The sequence below is a fragment of the Globicephala melas genome, chromosome 18 (genome assembly GCF_963455315.2).
Source record: "Globicephala melas chromosome 18, mGloMel1.2, whole genome shotgun sequence".
NCBI classification, from domain to species: Eukaryota; Metazoa; Chordata; class Mammalia; order Artiodactyla; family Delphinidae; genus Globicephala; species Globicephala melas.
Window position 1 is genome coordinate 64,335,979 of NC_083331.1, and position 21,047 is coordinate 64,357,025.

Below are 21,047 nucleotides of genomic sequence, written 5' to 3' on the forward strand. Positions count from 1 at the left end.
AAGGGCACTGTGGGTGAGAGGAACCCATGCAGAGACTCCAGTGAGGGAAAATGCAAAATCTGGCTAGAAAGGTGGTCTGGGAAATGGCTAAGGACTTTGGAAGGCAACATGGAACGGTCAATGTTTTTTCACATTAGAGAAACTCAACTTTAGGAAAATTAAACTGAAGAAGTGATTGGCCAGGAGATTTTTGGAAGAAAGGAGAATTAGGGGTCAGTGAAACAGTCAAGAGGTAACCAGACTGTGCAGTAGAGATGTGTGAATGGTAGCAAAGGGCCACTGAAAACACTCTGAAAGGTAAAAAATGCTTTGCAAATATGAGCGACGGAGGGAGGGAGGGAGGGAGGGAGATGCCACTACAGGAAAGAAAGAAACCATACTGTGCCTTAACTTCTGAAAGCTCTCTTGAAAATAGGTTTAAAGCCTGTTTTACATACAAATACATGTTAATCCCTCATGAAGAAAATACTTATTTGAAAGAAGTAGCTAGTTTATCCCTAATTTGAACAACTAAAAGTAGGCAGAATGGTGTACCAAACTCTGAGTTTAAACTGATCATCAAAAAAAATCAAGACAACTGCACATAATTGGAATTGATGGACCAAAAGGCTGGTTCTGGAACAAAAGTTAACATGAATCAAATATAACACTGCAGCCAGGGACTTCCCTCGTGGCGCTGCAGTAAGGAATCCACCTGCCAGTGCAGGGGATGACGGTTCAAGCCCTGGCCCGGAAAGATCCCACAGGCCGCGGAGCAACTAAGCCCGTGCACCAGAACTACTGAGCCTACGCTCTAGAGCCCGCGAGCCACAACTACTGAGCCTGTGCACCACAACTACTGACGTCCACGCACCTACAGCCTGTGATCCACAATAAGAGAAGCCACCACAATGAGAAGCCCGCGAACCGCAACAAAGAGTAGCCCCTGCTCGCCGCAACTAGAGAAAGCCTGCGCGCAGCAACGAAGACCCAACACAGCCAAAAATAAATTAATTGATTAATTAATTAATTTAAAAACAAAAAACAAGTCCTTTCTCTACTCTGGCTCCCCTGAGTGGGGAGCTTCAGGCTGAAAGACATTTAGGAACTGCTGTCCCTAAAGGAGGTCACCACACTCATGGCAGGGATTTTGCGCTCAATAGTTCAGAGGCCCCCAGGCAGACTACAAACGGTGACAAAAGGTGTGGAGCCCCTCGTTTGTACAGATTGGATTCATCACAAATTTGCGAAGTCAAGAATTCCAGATAAAGTTTTCCAGCCTTCACCTGAAGATCATGAAAAACATGGTGGGGCTCCACAGCGACCTCATAAACTGCATATTGTTGCCAGAATATAAAGTACAAAGAGGCGTCCACGTTGGGAGAAAGATGTAATAAAGGTGCTTGGGTTACAAAAAGCACATACCCTTCAAGTCCACAAGAATGCCCCTTCGGCGAAAGCAAAACTGAAAGTGGTTAAACATCCCATAAGAATCAAGCCCCTGAAGCTGCCACAAGGTCTCCCAACAGAGGAGGACGTGTCCAGCGCGTGTCTCAGGAGCGCTGCAGAGCTGGTGGTGGGGCGGCTTCAGGACCCCACGGACCAGGAAGTGAGTAAGTCCTGATGGCCTCGCAGCTCCAGAGTAAAAAGGGCAAGTCGTTTCTATTTAAAGATGGTGAGAAAGTGTTCTCATTAAAATACGGTTTTTTTGTTTGTTTGTTTGTTTGTTTTGCGGTACGCGGGCCTCTCACTGTTGTGGCCTCTCCCGTTGCGGAGCACAGGCTCCGGACGCGCAGGCTCAGCGGCCATGGCTCACGGGCCCAGCCGCTCCGCGGCAGGTGGGATCTTCCCGGACCGGGGCAAGAACCCGCGTCCCCTGCATCGGCAGGCGGACTCTCAACCACTGCGCCACCAGGGAAGCCCTAAAATATGTTTTAAATTCTAAAAACAAACAAACGAACAAAACAAAAAAACAAAACACTGCAGCCAACAGAGAAATCAAGGATCTGTCAAAAGAAAATCAGTCATATTCCACACAGGATAAAAAACAGAACATGAAGTGACAGTAATATTATTAATGAGAAGACACAGCTTACAAGCCAACTACCAGATTTCTGTTTCCAACCATGAAAGAATAATTGGTGCTGGACTCGCCCACCACTGTAAAACTGCAAAGGTGGACAAAATATAGGAAGCAGCTGTTTTCAGGCACTGAATGACAAGCAGGGCTGAACTGTAAGCCTAGAGAAGAGAGCCTGGGACTACTGGCCTGCCTTTCTGCCTGGGGGTATCTTCTGCCCAAGCAGAACTAAAGTTTCACTGAACTGAAGAGGAAGAGATGACTGTTCTAAGTTGCAGAAATGGCTGGAATTTGGGAGGAATAGCAGAGGGTAGACCCAGAATATCTTGTGGGGATTTACCAAAGGGACTTTGCCAGAACTTCACTGTCCATGAGCAGGGTCAGACTCCATGAAGCCTCTGTGAGGTCACGCCAATGCCAGGAGACTAGAGTTTCTGCCTACCTAGAAGAAGGAGTTCTTCTTAAGCGCCTCAGACATTCACTTAGCTGCCAGGAAGGCCATGCCTTACGCTGTAGAGCCATGCACTTGGACTAAGTTCAAAATGAAAATAATTGCCCCAGATAGACAGACAAGACAAACAGAAAGATAGAAAGAATGAATAAGCCAATCCTAACAAGACCAATCTACCAGGAATTCCCTATCAGAACAAATACCCTTTAATCCAGACTTCCTATAATGTAAACTTCATAACACCCAACATAATAAGACAATTATTAGACCTGCAAAGAAGCAAGAACATTTGACCCATAATCAAGAGGAAAAAAATACAAGCATTAGAAATAGACCCTGAGATGATCCAGATTTTGGAATTAGCAGACAAGAACTATTAAACAACTATTATAATTATGTTCAAGGAATTAAAGGAAAATATGGTTATAACAAGTGAATGGATAGGTAATTTTTTTTGTTTTTTTTTTTGTTTTTGGCCTCGCCACACAGCTTGTGGGATCTTAGCTCCCCAACCAGGGATCAAACCCAGGCCCCCGGCAGTGGAAGCACAGAGTCTTAACCACTGGATAACCAGGGAATTCTCTGGATAGGTAATTTCAGAAGAGAGATGGACACTATCAAAAAGAAGTAAACAGAAATTCTAGAACTAAAAAGTACAATATGAAAAATTCACTAGATAACTTTAATATCAGATAATTTCCATTGCTCTGTGCCCAGATTCATTAAACCTTTCTTTAAGTTTATAACCTGAAGAACAAACAGAAAACAGAGAACGAGAGCAAGATTGAATGAAGAAAAGAAAGCCTAAGGGTTCAATGGGAGCATACAAGCAATGAAACACACATGTAATTGGAGTCCTGGGAGAAGATGACAAAATAGGGAAGAAAAAATATTTGAGGGAATAATGGTTGAAATTTTTCCAAGTTTGGTAGAAAATATTAATTTAGATACCTAAGAATCTTAGCAAACCCCAGAAAGGATCAAAACAAAGAGACCTATGCTTGGGCACATCACAGTCAAAATGCTGAAAACCAGAAAGTAACAGTCTTGAAAGCAGCCCACGAAAAACAACTGCATTACATACAGAAGAAAAATAATACAACTAATAGCTGACTTAACAAACTCAATTCTGTAACTATGTATGGTGATAGATGTTAACTAGGCTTACTGTGGTGATCGTTTCTATACACACACGCACATATACACATACATACTATACACTATATATATATATATATATATACATATATATACTCACACACAAAAATACTGAATCATTTTGCTGAATATCTGAAACTAATATGCTGTATATCGATTATACCTCAGTTTAAAAGGAGGAGGAGATAGTGGAACAAAATTTACAGAGTGCTGAAAGAAAAGAATAACTGTCAACCCCAAATTCTATAACCAACAAAAGTAAATATCCTTCAAATGATGAGGGTGAAAGTGAGACATTTTCAGACAAAGTCTCAGAGACTTTCTCACCACCCAACCTGACCTTTAAGAAATTATAACGGATATTCTTCAAGCTAAAGGGAAATAGTACCAGATGGAAATTCAGTTCTAGAAAAATAGAGAAACCAAAATGACAAACAAAGATACAGGTAAATATAAGAGATTGCGTTATTCCTTTCCATTTCTTTGTGAAACAAACGGCTGCTTAAAAGCAAAATAATGGTAACACCGTACCATGTATGTAGATGTAAAATAGATAACAATAGTACAAGGGATAGGATGTTACTCCTATATGTTTCTTACATTTTATGTAAAGTAATCCAATACTAACATGCAAAAAAAGACTGTAATAATAAGATGCCTATTTTAATCACTAAAGCAAGATTAAAACTACGAGATACTGCTAAAAAGCCAACAAAGGAATCAAAATGGAATACTAAAAAATATCTGATTGACTGAAATAAGTCAGGAATGGAGCCCTGCCACCCAAAAAAAAGGAAGATGAAACAAATAGAAAATAAACAGTAAGTAAAAGGCTTAAGCCCCATCACATCAATATTTACACTAAAAGCAAACATACTAACACTCCAGTTAAAAGCCAGAGACTGCCACACTCACAATGGATTAATAAAAGAAAGATCCAGCTTGTTGTATATGTGAGATACACTTTTTAAAGTAAAAGGATGGAAAAAGATGTGGCATGCAAACAGTAGGCGCGAGAAATCATGTGAGGTTATATTATTATCAAAGTTGATTTTTGAGTCAAGGAATTAAACCACCAGAGATTAAGAAGGACATTTCATAATGATAGGATAGTCAATTCACCACTCCTAAATGTGTATGGATCTAATTACCGAGCTGCAACGTATATGAGACAGCAACAGAACTATGGAGAAAAATCAGAAAACCCCACAATCATAGCAGGAGTTTTTAACATCCTTCTTCTCAGTAAATGTAACAAGTAGACACCATCCCCCCCAAAAAATCAGTAACAATACAGAAGATTTGAATAACAAGTAACCAACTTAATCTAACGGACATTTATGGAACACCACACCCAACAATTACAGGACAGGTTTTTTTCAAGTACGCATTGTAAATTCACCAAGACCATATGCTGGGGCCATAAAATAAATCTCAATAAATTTCTAAATATAAAAATGGTACTCAGACTGCTCTCTGATGACAAGAATTAAATTAGAAATCAATAATTTATATCTTATCTAAAAAGCCCAACTATTTGGAAATTAACATATTTCCAATGTTAATATTGGAAACAAATAAAATATCACAAGGGAAATAATATGGGTAATCAATTACATGTCTATTGCCCTCAAGAGCTATCAGCTAGTTGAGTGCACAGACATCATACTCATTTATGTCATCATGATCATAAAAACAGCTACCATTTATTCAGCACATACTACAAGCCAGACACTGAATAGAAAACAACCTTATTTGTAAGAATTTTTTCCTATTTTGCACATCAGAAAATAAACTGAAAGTATTCATACCTGACAAAGAATGGGCACTCAGTTACTTGGTTTTTGTTTTTGTTTTGAATGAAGCAAAGTTACAACTTTTGAAGGAGAGAAATGTTACCTGCCAAGTCATTAAACAAAGGACGTTGCAGCCACCAAGCTGCCACATTACTGCCGGTCCCCTGAGGGAACTCGGGATGGAAACAGAATGCTGGTTGGTCATGAGGCAGTCAACTGCTGCAGCCACCCCTGTCGTGCACCCTGAGGAGACTAAGGATGAGAAAGCACAGGATATTGGCCCCAGATAGCTGGGGTGCACATCAAAGGAACGATTTCAATGAGCCCAGACTTGCATCTTGCTATACACAGAAAAAAGCTAATTTCATTACCTTGAGATGTCTGGTTTTCTTTAATGAACAGTAATCTTTTGATGTTCTGACTACCCAGTCCTTGTTGCAAAAACCCCTTTGTATCCTGCCTCGCCCCCTGCACCCCCTTGCTCTTCAGAGTAGTCCCTCAGAGCGATGCGAGCATCCTGTCTCCAGGGCTTGAGGTCCTGACAGAGTCCGCTAAATAAAATATAACTTTCAACTTCTAGGTTGTGCTTTTTTTTTTCAGTCCACACACTGCTCCTCATTAATGTATAAAATTAAAGTTCAGTTCTATTAAAATGTATATGTTATAGTTAAAAACACGTCACATCCAGTGTAGAGAAAAACATACAAATAAATGCTAATGTTTTGGTTCTATTTTCCTTTAAGTTGACATTTTACAAGGGGATACTATTTGGTTAAATCTGTTTTCCTTGTGAAAGAAAATAGTTCCACCATGAGAATAAAAGGCAAAAAACTGGAATCAAATTTGCACCATGTATGTCAGACACTAAATTAGTTAGTAAGCTATTAATCTTTAATAAATCAAGAACACCTAAATATACATAAGAATTATATTATAAAAGCCTACCAATTTATTTAAAGGGCAAAGAACATGTACAGGAAATTCACTACAAAACACACAAAAGGCTAATGAAAATTCGCGAATACTCAAATTCAAAGAAACTCAAAATGTGACATCCACGTTTGGCAAGGGTGTAGGGCCATCTCGTTTCACTAAAGAGAACGTACAGTTAACTCTAGAAGGAAATCTGGCATATCAGAAGGCTTAAAATGTATACACCCTGAGAAATTAAGGATGTCTCCAAAGGTTTAGCTTTAATCAGGTTCATTGCACTGCTGTTTGTTAATACATAAAAACTAGAAAACAATCCGAATATCTAATTACTGATTATTCTAGAATCCGCATGGCCTTTAAGAACAATATTATGAATTGTGAAGTGTGAATTCCACCCAAGCAAGGATCCATTTATGGTGGGTTCCTACGGCATGGGAGGTGGGGGGTGCTAAATTACATATGGGGTCATAAGAGAACTCTATAATCTAGGCCAAAACATCGATTTTGTGCAACTTTTTAAAAAAGAAATGCAAGAAATATTAGTCATTCATCTGAAAAATAAACAGTGTGTCTTTCCTCAATTATTTTAAATCAGCAGACTTCGTGAAACACAAAACCCAAGTGTGGGCAGATAAATATAACCATCAAAGGAGCAGAGGAGAAAAGTATGTTCTTTCCACAGAATTGAGTTTTCTAGACTGGTGAAAAGCATTATCCCTTTAAGAATCCAATCTTCATTTTAATAGAAACGCTCCCCAAACCGTTCTCCAATAGTCCTTTAAAACAGAAGATGGGAGCTGTACTTCATCATCCTCATGACGAAGATTCCTCATCACTAACATGACTCTCTTCCGAGGCCAATGATCCTCAGTGTGGAGACGCTCCTCCCTCCTGCGAAGTGCCCGAAATGGCCATGCTTTTTGGGGTTTTCATACATTGTCATTCTATCCTGTCCCTTTGCCATCAGGCTATCCCTTCAAGAGACTATCTCACCATTAACTACTGCTGTTTCTCAACTAGGATATGGCTTCGTAATACTGTAAGTGAGTCAGAGTAAACAGGCTCTGAGTAGGAACCTAAAGGACTTTCAGAACAGAAAACAGGCACTGTGTCACTTATTCTGCACTTCTGGCTTACTTCCTGGTTCACGGCCCTACCCCCCAGAGTTGAGCTTGTCAGACAATGCAGTTTCTAGGTACACTGGGTATTACTCCAACAGGCAACTAGGGTGAGAATATGTTTAGCTCACCTAAAGCAGAACATTGCTGTATTTTTCCCATATTGTTGCCCAGAGGTGCTTAGTAATGCTGTCACACCTACTTTCATGATTGCATAATCTAAAGCCATTAATCTCCGCTTTGAGGGGAGAAGCCAAAATCTGCCTAATATCTTCCATGCATGCTCAGGGCTTCCCTGGTGGCGCAGTGGTTGAGAGTCCGCCTGCCGATGCAGGGGACACGGGTTCGTGGCCCGGTCCAGGAAGATCCCACATGCTGTGGAGCAGCTGGGCCCGTGAGCCATGGCCGCTGAGCCTGCGCGTCCGGAGCCTGTGCTCCGCAACGGGAGGGGCCACAACAGTGAGAGGCCCGCGTCCCCCCCCCCCAAAAACAAACAAACAAACAAACAAAAAAATGCAGTGGAGAGACTGCTGCTCTGATGAATGGCTGAGTAGCTGATAGTGGAATAGCCCCACTTCCACTGCAACCACATTGGTAGGCACTGGATAACTGGCAGTACAAGACTGATCTTTGAGAAAAGGGACACCCATGGGTACTGTTACAAACGAGGAAATTAAGGCTTAGAGCAGTTTGCCTAAGGCAAACATCTACAAAGAGGAAAGCTGGGCTTCATACAAAAGCAGTCAAACTACAGAGTCTTGTTATGCGTATGACGCCCACCCTCCTAAATTTAATAAATGACTTCTGTAAAAAGTGCTTTGCAGGAGTTACTTTATCCAATGCTCAAAAAACCCCATGAAGCAGATATTCTCTACTCCAACGTTTCAACTCAGGAAACTGAGGCCCTGAGAAGGGAGTTCACTCACAGTTTAGCAAACAGCCAAGTCAGGATTGGATCTCAGGTCTGGCTGTTCTCAGAGTCCACACTCACAGTCTTCTACCCTATCCGACCTGCCACAATGTCTTCTACAAAGTACCTGTGCACCTGGCTCAACACCTGATCGCTCGGTGCACACGAGATTCCCAGCGCGGAATCTGAGACACAGGAGGCCTATAGAACAGCCACCACCCTTCAGGTCTACAGCTGCAATTTCGAAAGGGTATCTCCACTGAGAAAGGTTAAACTTGCAGCCCACATGATAACCCTATGTACTGGAAGGTCTTGGTTATTAGACAGAAGAAAAAGAATTAAGCTGAACATGCACTTGAGGCCGATGGCTATTACCTGGCATCTTTTTAAATTCCCCCCATACAAAAAAAAAAAAGAGAAAAAAAAAAAAGGACTTCCCTGGCGGTCCAGTGGCTAATACTCGGCGCTTCCACTGAGGGGGCACGGATTCGATCCCTGGTCAGGGAACTAAGATCCCACGTGCTGCATGCGAAAAATAAAATAAAATAAAATCCCCCCCCATACCAATTAAAATGGAATGCCTGCGGAGAGGGCCTGGGTATCAGTGTTGTTTTTAAATTTTCATGAATCCATTGTGCAGCAGTCTGGGAATCACTGAGCTAAGCATTCCCTTCCAGCTTGCACTGCACCCCACACAGCAGACAGTTATCAGGTGGTAGAATACAGCTGACACCCGTTACTCTCCAGCAGCAGAGACATCCCCTTTGAACAAAGCTAAACCAAACAGCCTCTCCTCTCCTTCCTTAAGCTGCTTTGTTAGGAGCACCCACAGAAAATTAAACCTTCACCCAACGGCTCCCCTTAGCTCTCCCCTAGCAAATCAGAACAACTGCCATTGCCCCCGATGAGATTAACTCTTCACAAAATGCACAGATCCAATTCAAGTTTATATCAGAAATAAAAGCGAAAGAAGGAAAAAAGTGTGTTTAAAATATTGTAAAAGTGTGGAACAGTGTAAGAAGCATTACTAGTTCATTCTAATTTTGTCAGAAAGTTAGAAAATACCATTAGAAGAGAAAGTCCAAACAAAGTGTCACGTGCTTCAAGGGAGTCCCTCTATTTCCATAAATACCACACTGTTTCACTTTAACAATACTCGAGATGCTTGTCCCTCAATATTTTCAGAAAGAAAATACAATACAACCACAGACTAGTAAGCAAGATATCAGATTGAACCCTACGAAATTGCTGCTTTATAAGCCCAAATCAGTTGAACATCTGTCATTTCATATTGCCCAGTCTAAATTTAAAGCAATATACTGTCTGTACCGAAACAGAATTAGCTTTAAATAAAAACAAAAGTTCTGAGAGCTATGAACACAACATCACATGGCTGAGGCAGTGACAAAGCTTTCTACTCTCGGCTTTCCACACTCCAAGGAGCAAATTCAGAGGGAGATGAAACTGGAAGGGTGGGATGAAGAGGGAGGTGCTGCAGGAGGTGAACCTTTCCTTCCCGGCTCACACTTAGCACACTCAGTGCATAGATTTTTTTTAAAGTCAGGCTCCATTTACGCACAGGACAGCAGACATCGCTCGGAGGAGTCTGCAAACTTGGTCACTCCCTGCACCCTGGAAGGCCTCCTTCTACTTCCTGCTTAGGCTCTGAGAGAAAGGATGCCTGCTGTCCTGACCACTGATCTTAAAATGTAACTGAGCTGGGACTTCCCTGGTGGCGCAGTGGTTAAGAATCCACCTGCCACTGCAGGGTACGTGGGTTCAAGCCCTGGTCCGGGAAGATCCCACATGCCACGGAACAACTAAGCCCATGTGCCACAACTGCTGAGCCTGTGCTCTAGAGCCCGCGAGCCACAACTACTGAGCCTGCAGGCCGCAACTACTGAAGTCCCCGCGCCTAGGGCCCGTGCTCCGCAACAAGAGAAGCCACCGCAGTGAGAAACCCCCTCACCGCAAGGAGAGAAAGCCCGCGCTCAGCAACGAAGCCCCAACAGAGCCAAAAATAAAAATAAATCAATAAATTTGTGTGTGTGTGTGTGTGTGTGTGTGTGTATATATATATATATATATATATGACTGAGCTGAAGTGTCTGAAAAAGAAATAAAATGGTTGAGAGGAGGAGGGAGTCTTAAGAGACAGGATTAAAGGAAAGAGAAAGGGTCCTTCACTCAGAAAGATGATGGTTACCTGAAACCATGAAATAGAAATAGTGTGGATACAGCGAGCATGTATGTCCCCCCAAACTGAAAATAGAACTACATCACTTAGATGACTGAAAATAGATCTAAGGTAAGTAAGAATATTTCTCTAGGCAGGATGTTGATCTATAGAAACAACCTCCTTGAGTCAGTAGTCGATTCTCATTACTGACAATGGTCATGTTCTACAGTCACTATGAATGTCAACTAGTGAATATTCACTGCTCCTGAGGGAAGTACAGGGCTAGGGTTCTGGCAGCCTTTGGTAACAACATCTTCACCATCTCAATACTTACATAACCTTGTCTAACGTATGTTTCTACTTAACCTTATTTAATCGCTGTTGTAAATTCATTAACATTGGCCTCACAGCCAGCAGCACTGTAACACATACCTGAACCAAGCTTACTCACCTACACACATATTTTCTCCATAAGACACATGACAGTCTTCCTCAGCTAAGGAACACCAGACAGCACTTCAGCCCTCTTTAGGGGCCATTTTAAACTGCAAAATCACCCCCCCAAAAATACAAAAATGTGGAAAGCAAGGCACTAAGTTGACCACAAAGAGGGCATCTGTTCCATAGTATGAGAACAGGCACACGTTGTTTTCACCCCAGCTGGGAATATGCATGTCAGATGACAAAAAACTTTAAGAGACCATGTGCACACCCGCAGAAGACCATGAAAGAGCCCCAAGTATTGATTTTTAGAATTACAAATAAATTTTAGCAAGTAGGCGAATTCGCAAACACAAAATCTACAAATATCCAGGATTAACTGTACATAAATTCTTGTAAGACAGATCTACAATAAAGGATAAAGGGAAACTAGGGTGTTTGCAGGGAGTCAACTCATCTTAGAAGCTGAAACAAAGAATGACAAATCTCTCCTGCAAACTATCCTTTGGGTAACAGTAAAGAGAGGGATGATTTCAGCCACAATAAGAAATCTGCTCGAACTAATTAGATTCTGCAAGAAAGTCTGCACTGGGTAAACAAGCAGCAGAGAACACTCAGTGAGCTCAATGACTATCTGCTCTGGCTTTACCTGGCGTTCAGAGCAAACCATCCATCGTCAGGACCCACCATGGGGAACGGCCGCAGCTCTACAAACTGCACACAAAGTCAGGAAACCTACAGTCCACTAGGCTATTAAGGAGCCTCTTAAGGAAAACTATCTGTGCCCTATGCATTTTATAATACGTAAAATCTCTGTGCCATGTGACAAGATCAACCTGCTTAGAGAGATTATCATGCTGTCTGCCCCACGTCAGAACACCTGTAACATGCAGGCACGAAGACAAGGGCAGGACTGGAAACTGGGAGATACATTCTCACTGCTGACTGGGGTTGGACATCAACAGCTGTCTTCAATCCAGGCTCAGCTGGCTTGAAGTTACCATCTTCCCCCAGCCCGGGCCCACCTCCCATGCTCTGAGCTGGGGAAGTTACCCTTTGAGATCTGAAGCCGGATGAGTTCTCCTTCTTCTCTGTCCCAACCAAGAACAAAGAAAGACAGGAATTAAGACACTGGTCTCACTGTAAAGGTGATAGCAACTCACGCTGGGAATATCACCAGGGACTGGGGGCGATTTCCCAAAATGAGTGAATATAATGTTTAAAACACTATTGCTTTGAGGAACCTGTGTTTGTAAGGCCAGTCTGCTGACTTTACACAAAACAGAGCCCGTGTTCCACAATCCCTTTATTCAGTAAGAAGTTCGAAAAAATGCTCTAGAGACTTGAGGAACCTGAAGAGACCATCACGAGCTGTTTCTACAAACCAACAACTGGAGCCACTGATCCAAACAAAGCGTCACAGTTCATAGAAACTTCTCATTTAGTCCTCAAGTTAGACAGAAAAATCAGTGATCAAGTGTGAATGTAAAATGAGGCAGCCACAGCGGAAGAGTACGGACGTTCCTCAGAAAGCTAAACATAAAATCAGCACATAATACAGCAATTCAACTTCCTGGGGATGTACTCAAAAGAACTGAAAGCACAGACGTGAACACATATTTGAACACCCATGCTCACAGCAGCATTATTCACAATAGCCAAAAGGCAGAAACAACCCAAATGTCCACTGACAGATGAATGGATACACAACACCTATAATGGAGCATTACTCGGCCTTGAAAAGGAATGAAATGCTGGCACCTGCGACAACATGGATGAACCTTGAAGACACTGTGCTACATGACGTAAGCCAGACACAAAGTGACAAACATTTATGATTCCACTTCTGTGAGGCACCTAGAGCAGTCAAATTCAGAGAGAAGTAGAACGGTGACGGCTGAGGGGAGAGGGGGTGGGGAGTTAGTGTTTAAAGGGTGCAGAGGTTCAGTTTGGGAAGATGAAAAAGTTCTGGAGACGAATAGCGATGATGGCTGCACAACAATGTGAACGTGCCTAATGTCACTCAACAGTGCACTTAAAGAGTTAAAATGGACAATTTGATGCTGTGTATATTTTACTACAATTTTTTTAAAAAGCAGTGATCAAAAGTAATTTTACCAAAGCAGTTGAAAGGTAGATAAACGACAAGTCATTCTTACATATGATACATCCCACAAGATCATTCAAAGTTACAACTGTGACTTAGCAGCCATTCCATTTCTAACACCCAACCTGATTTCTCCCCAGGACCAGGGATTAGCGGGGGGTGGGGGGGGGGTGCATAAACCCCAAAGATCAGAGGGGCTTTTCAGAGCTGCTGTGCAGTACCAGCTTTTCCCCTAAGGAACTAGCCCACCTGTAACCTGCTAAGAAGTGTCGAATTTCTACTCCTAAAAAGGATCCTAGATGTAAGGCTGTGCCTGAGGAGACTGGTCTTTCCTACGTTTCTGGAATTTCAGGTCACGTCTATGGTATAATCGCAACAATAGCTGACTTCCTAAAGAACAATTCTCTTACCCTAATCAAGCCAGCAAATTAATGGCTTTGGGACATGTTTACATTCATCGAAGCAAATGTGCCAGATTATATCAGATTTCCCAACGGCAACGCCAAGTGTTAGTGGGAAGAGGAAGAAAAACTGGTAGACAATGGCTCACCTGTGCAGCAAAGAACGATCTGTTTGACTGAACCATGAGACCTAATGAAAGGTTTTCACAGTGCACTTCTGGTGAAATTTCCCATTTATTTATGGGAGCTAAGCATGATCTGGAGAGACAAGCATCTAGCTAATCTGGGGGAATCTGAGTACCCATCTCCTAAATAGTAGAAGGTGCAACAGAATAACAAAGATGATGATGAACGACAAGGAAGATCCCCGACTAGAGTGTACAGGCACCACTGCCATTTCCACGTCACCCAGGAGGAAACCGGCTCAGATGCTGTAGCCAAACACAGACAGTGAGATGCCAGGTCCCTGGGTTCACAGACCCCCGAGATTCACAAGACTCTGCTCAAGAAAAGATGACGAGGGCTTCCCTGGTGGCGCTGTGGTTGAGAGTCCGCCTGCTAATGCAGGGGACACAGGTTCGTGCCCCGGTCTGGGAAGATCCCACATGCCGCGGAGCGGCTGGGCCCGTGAGCCATGGCTGCTGAGCCTGCGCTCCACAACAGGAGAGGCCACAACAGTGAGAGGCCCGCATACCGCAAAAAAAAAAAAAGAAAAGAAAAGATGATGACACATCTTCCATTTTGCCAAGAAAAGTACTGCCAAGAAACAGAAGGTCTAAATAAGTACCAACTAGGTAAAAGAAGTGAAAATTTTCAATTTAAATTGTTTGGTTTTGGCTTTCAAGGACGATTTTAATTGTTTTTTAATAAAAAGTGTATACATTTAAGGTGTATAACATGTTGCTTTGATATAAATATACAGTGGGAAATAATTACTGTAGAAAAACCACTTAACATGTCCATTATGTAGTTGTCCTTCGTGTGTGTATCTGCTATCTCAGTAAATTTCAAGTATACAATACAGTCAAATGAAAATTCTTTAAAAAGTAAATAGGTAAAAGAGATATCCAGGATCAAGTTTATAAAGAGCCCTTCAGCTCTTGACACTGGTGTATCTGTGGCAATTCCTTTGTAAAGACACCTGAAATCCTTACTCCTTTCATACTAGTTAAGACCAGGGTAATCTATGGAATAATTCTATGGGCATTTCTCAATACAAAAGCACTGAAAACATCAAAGCAGGTCTTATTAAAACTGCTATAATACATACTAAAGAAAAAAGGGAAATGTATTACGAAAAAGACTTTGAATGAACGGTAACAAATTCTCCCCAAAATTACTAAAAACAATGAAAAATTTCAAGTTTTATCCCACCATCTATTTTCTTTAATACTGTTATGAACAATCACAACTCCACAACACAGTGAGTGAGTCTGTATGTAGCATGGACTCCATTTACATTTTTCTTTAGTTAACATAATTATAATGAATAGATGGGTCACTTAAAAATATAAACATTCCCTTTCTCAAATACATTCTTTTCTCCTAGATTTAACTTTATACATCCAATCACTGAAGCTTACTATTAAATACAACTTTGTGTAAATAAAGGTTTTCATGAACAACAACAGTCTCCATAAATACCACTATGAGATTTAGGCATGAAAACAGTAAAAATCAACTTGATAACACGGGTGCTTATAGACTTCATTACAAATTTACTGCATATAATGCAGTGGACTGTGAATGAAAGTTATCAAAAGCAGCCCTGACCTGAGAGAAATCTGTTCATTACATTTTTGTAAGGTTTGCTTAAACAACAAAACTGGCTTGATGCAAATACCAAGCCTCTGTAGTATGGTGTAAATGAGGACAGTCATTAAGAAAAAAAATTTTTTTCCCGGGTACAATGTGTTTTTCTTACTTTTTTACTGAAGTATACTTGATGTGCAATATTATATAAGTCACACGTGTACAATGTAGTGATTCACAATTTTTACTAGTTATACAGTTTTTACTTGACAGAGAACTTTCCCAAAAGGCTTCTGATAGTTCAGGAAAGGTACACACTTCGGTTCCGAGTGACACTTACCTTGCGGTAAATCATATGGCACATGGCTACTCTTAACCTCATCCCCGCACACTGAACATGATAGAAGTATAAGTGGTGCAGAATGGCCAGAACGAGCGTGCAGGCACTCAGCACTCCGGCATAGCCGTAGGCTTTGTACAAAGCAGCAGAATCAGTGGGATTGTAGTTTTCAAAATAACCAATAATTTTCCCCAAAATTATGGGCTGAACTACTCTGGTGCTTTCCTAAAAGTAAAGAAAAAAAGCCTTAATTAGAAATACAAGCCAAGTCCGTTTTTCTTAACACAAACTTTACTTTTATTATTACTTGTTAAAAAGGCATTTTGACAAAATGCAACATTCATGGTTAACCTAAAAGAAAAATCCACATATCTACTATCTTCTATAACACAAGCAGACAACAGTTTTAACCTTAAGCAAAAATTTTACAAAGACAATAAAGCCTTAGTACATTGTGCTTCGTACACTGTGGATGCTCAGTAAATACTACAACCGGTGCTTTAGAAAACATTTGGCAAAATACCAAGTAAGTCTTAGCTGAAGATAAGCTGAGGAAGGGTAAGAAATTTGCTTCCATATGAACAAGCCCTGCTGGCAGCCTGCCCCTGCCCCTGCCCCCTGTACTCTCAACGTCCCAGCCCAACAGAAAGTCAAGATGGTTCATGTACAGGAGACATGCTCTTGCCATCACCTTCTGTTTTAAGAGCCTTTATGAAATGAGACACTGGCATAAACACATCCACTCTTTCCCAACCCAAACTCCACATGTCCAAAGATCAAGAAAATGGAGCCCAGCTTCTGAGGGAGCATCACAAAGAAACAAAGCTTGGGAGGTTCGCAGGCTCTCAGCCCCAGGGGACGCTATGTGAATATGTCTCTACCCACTAGAAGCTGGGATGTTCCTTGGAGTCAAAAATTAAACAGGACAGAAGCCAAGCTAAAAAGTGATGTCATCCATGGTTCTCCATCCGCCATACACTGCAGCTGCTGGTTTGGAAGAAATGTTACCAATCATCTATTCCCCAAGGCCAAAATTCAAATCCTAAAACCAATGAGTTCGGAGGCATTGATGCTTACCTCCTGAGAAAGACTTAGTGAAAGCAATTTTCTTTCCCAAAACTAAAGGCACAACAGCAACACTTGCCCACCCTGCCAAATGGCCACTCCACCCGGTAACCTACTTCCTCCCTCTACTCACCCCTCCAAAGTTACCCTTCTCCCCCATCAAGGAAAACCAAACACTCAACACAAATTCAAGTCACCAAAAGTAAACACCTCCGCCCTCCACATCCTTTCCTCCACAGACTTCTCAAAAGACAACGTGCCAAAAGTTTGGAAATCTTTCTGGAACTCGGCTTTTCCTTTTAGGCAATCCCTCCTTACTGACACAGACATGGTAAACAAATGACAGGTTGAATTTGATAGCTCTCTTCTGTCCGTCTGAAGCTGAAGAACCCACACACAGGAGGAAGGGATGGAGACTCCAAAACTCCAAACGCGAAACAAAACTAACATGCAGGGCTTCCCTGGTGGCGCAGTGGTTGAGAGTCCGCCTGCCGATGCAGGGGACGCGGGTTCGTGCCCCGGTCCGGGAGGATCCCACATGCCGCGGAGCGGCTGCGCCCGTGAGCCATGGCCGCTAAGCCTGCGCGTCCGGAGCCTGTGGTCCGCAACGGGAGAGGCCACAGCAGTGAGAGGCCCGCGTACCGCAAAAAAAAAAAAAAACTAACATGCATTTTTTGCTCAACCAACTAGTACCCAATCAGGATATCTACAGAAAGCTGTCCCCGTCCCTCAAATCGGTGTGACATCAAACCCCAACCCTCCTGTCTTGCTCTACACACATGTTCACAGGCTGCACCAGCTGCCTCGCCTTCCATGAGGTCACGGAAGGTTTCATCTACTACAGACAAGTAAGGGAACACTGTTTAGCTGAACAATCATGATGAGTAAGATCATCAGATGAGAACAAGATAATCGGCTCTCAAGGACACAAAGGCTCACCGTTCCATTTTCAGCATGCCCCTTCATTCACCCCTAGAGGCACTAAGAGTTCATGGAAGAGTCCCTCATACAGTAAATGGTAAAACACACTGTTTAGAATTTACTGAGATGGAAATCTGGAGGCTTACACAGAGAAGCAAGAATGTCAAACTGTACACACGGGCAGTCCCAGCCCGGGTATGGCCAAGGGCAGCCCGGTGCTGCAACCTACAAACCTGGGACTCTCCACCAGAAGCCCAGTGGTAACACTTGCCGTCCCAAACTTGCCTAAAACTTATCTTTGGGGATCACCGTTCCCTGTTACTCAGCTCTCCGTTTGAGCCTAATGTCGGAAACCCACCAAAGAGAATACCGACAGATGCAACAAATTCAGCAAAAAAGAGTACAAAATAAAGGCAGGTCACTACTGCCTAAGCGTCATGATTTTTTCACTGAGACCATCTTTAATAACTCAATTGAGCAAACAGTCTCATTAAGGAGTAATGCCAGGGACTTCCCTGGTGGTCCAGTGGTAAAGAATCCGCCTTACAATGCAGGGGACACAGGTTCAATCCCTGGTCAGCGAACTAAGATCCCACGTGCCGCGGGGCAACTAAGCCCACGTGCCACAACTACTGAGCTCGTGCACCTCAACTAGAGGCCGTGTGCTCTGGAACCCGCACGCCACGACTACAAAGCCCACGCACCTGTGCTCCACAACTAGAGAAAACCCGTACGCCACAACTAGAGAGAAGCCCACACACCACAACGAAGATCCCACGTGCCGCAACTAAGACCCGATGCAGCAAAAATATAAAATGAATTAAATAAATAAACCTTTTTTTAAAAAAAAAAAAAAAAGAGTAATGCCAGTCCATGGCCCAAAGCTTCCAAACTGCTGTCTGTTCCTGAGCCTAACCCTCAACTAGTGAGAAATAAAACAACTGAAACAATATTCATCATCAAACCTGAAACTAACCAAGTGAAAACTTTCTGGATAAGCAGGAACAAGGTCAAAAATTGCTCCAATAAACCCTTCATCTTTGGCACCAACTTATGACCCAGTGAATATTCTTTCCACGAACCAACTGAGAATACAGTTCTTATTCCTTCACAAGAATTCTTCACAACTGCAAAACCATAAAGGAATTTTAAAACAACCCAATATAATACGACAAAGTCCCAATGTTCGACGTTTCATAAGTCTCTCAGGCAAATATTTCTGGGTGGAGTCCTTCGTATTCAGCCTCCTGAAAGCACCTCACATTTAACCCCACCTCTTACTTCTTAGGGGTATTTCTTACACAGTTTGATGGTAGAACTTCCCCAGTAGGTACAGTTTCTCCTCCATGTTTCCCCATGTTCTTTCTTTCTAGTTTCTCCTCCATGTTTCCCCATGTTCTTTCTTTCTCTTTCTTCCTTCCTTTCTTTCCTTCTTTTTCTTTCTTTCTTTCTTTCCTTATTTATTTATTTTGTTCGGCTGCACCAGGTCTTAGTTGTGGCATGAGGGATCTAGTTCCCTGACCAGGGATCGAACCCGGGGCCCCCCCCGCACTGGGGGCACAGAGTCTTAGCCACTGGACCAGCAGGGAAGTCCCTCCCCCATGTACTTTAAATATTTCTTGCCCAACTCCATCATCTCTGAGTCATGAGGGGAAAAAAAAAATTACAGGAAATAGAAACCATCTAACACACAAAGAAACAAATGAGTGAGCTTGGGGGGAAATGAATAGGCAGTTAATTTTTAGAAACTGGGGAAGAAGTGACCAAGTTAGAGTTGAGAAAGATACAGAGGCTAAGGAGGAAAAGCAGTGGATCTGGAGAAATAACCACCACCAGGATTCTGTATCTGTCTTCACTCCTCTGTTCCACAGTGGCCTTCGTTGTGACTGCATCACCTCGAGGAGTTAAGAGCCCTCACAGGCCTGAGGCCCAGCCTCCAGGAACTGGTTTAGGTTCAACAGATGAGGGATGGAGCCTTAAATTCCCTCTCCCTGGAAGATTCTGGATGCAGAAACTAACCTCATGTAAACATCTGCTATCTTCCTCTCCTGCATCACCATGGCATCTGAGTCTAGAGGGGCTACAGATCTGCTCTGAATGACTTACAAGTACCACCAAGGGTTTTAATCAGAATTCCATGAGACATATCGTACTTCCAAGAAAAACCTATATGAACACAAGTCCTGAGGTTCCAGCTAAACGGGGGGAGGGGGGAGCCTTATGAGAGGTTACTAGGAAAAGCAGAGTAAACAAGTTAAGAAAGGCAGAGTTGGATTCCTTATGCAAACCCAATCTTCATTGACAAGATTCTTTTGTGATTTAGAGCCAACCTTCTCTTCCAGGTACAGAGGAGAAGCCCTTACAAATGGAGTTACCAATGTAAATGTCCCCGTGTCTGTTTCTCAAAATACAGTCAGCTCAAAATAATCTTCACTCCAGAAAGTCATATTCTAGGGTGGTGCATTCTGCTACCTTTCAACATTATTCTGTTTTTCTATTTTTGAAATGTTCTTTAAAATCTTCAGTGGGGGGGCTTCCCGGGTGGCACAGTGGTTGAGAGTCCGCCTGCCGATGCAGGGGACACGGGTTCGTGCCCCGGTCCGGGAGGATCCCAAATGCCGCGGAGCGGCTGGGCCCGTGAGCCATGGCCACTGAGCCTGTGCGTCCGGAGCCTGTGCTCCGCAACGGGAGAGGCCACAACAGTCTGAGGCCCGCGTACCGCAAAAAAAAAAAAAAAAAAAAAAAAAAAAAAATCTTCAGTGGGGGGAAGAAAAACCAAAAAAACACACTGCAGGAAGCAGCTGAAAGAGGAGCACAGAGCTGTTTTCAGAAAAGAAAGTTCTCATACAGGCTTGGCTCTGCGAGCCTTCACTGGAAGCTGTGGTGGGAGAGGAAGCCTCAGGACAGAATGCAAAGAACACTGGCCTAGGAATCAGAACGCTGTGCTTCAGAACCCAGGTCTGCCACCTGCAAGTCACATGACCCCCTAAGCCCATCATGTGCCCTCCTGCACCTCCAGGGCCTTGTCTGTGGAAATACTTGCCTTGTCTACCTCAGGGGAATCCTGGGACAGCTAAATGCAATACAACAAACAGCTCAAAGTGCTCTTTATCATCCAGAAGTTCTGGGAAGAGACCTGTTCTATTCTGAATGGCAGAGGCTGGTTTCACAAAGGGTTGGAAAACTCATTGCTTCTTACAGGCGATCATAGCAGAACAAGCACTCTTGAGAAGTCATTCGTAAAAGCCAACTTTTCTGGAAAGTAATAAAAAGTTTCGGTTCTAAGCAGATTTTTAAAATTTGAACCATTATAAATACAGTCTTGTAAAAATGAGTCACATACTTGCCTGACTTCTTAAAAAACGACGGGTGGAGAAGGGTGGGGGGATGAGTGAAGTAGGTGAAGGAGATTAAAA

The 21,047-nt window shown here is 42.6% G+C and overlaps 1 protein-coding gene and 1 pseudogene across 1 annotated transcript in view; one reads left to right on the forward strand and one right to left on the reverse strand.

The window, feature by feature from the left end:
* ABCC4 (ATP binding cassette subfamily C member 4 (PEL blood group)) overlaps window positions 1-21,047 on the reverse strand; it is a 214,944-nt gene that overhangs the window by 142,789 nt on the left and 51,108 nt on the right. Inside the window, exon 4 of the mRNA XM_030856904.2 lies at window positions 15,646-15,870. Within this exon, the coding sequence (XP_030712764.1) occupies window positions 15,646-15,870 (225 nt within the window). The remainder of the gene's footprint in view (window positions 1-15,645; window positions 15,871-21,047) is intronic.
* LOC115853289 (large ribosomal subunit protein uL30m pseudogene) lies at window positions 1,112-1,603 on the forward strand (annotated as a pseudogene).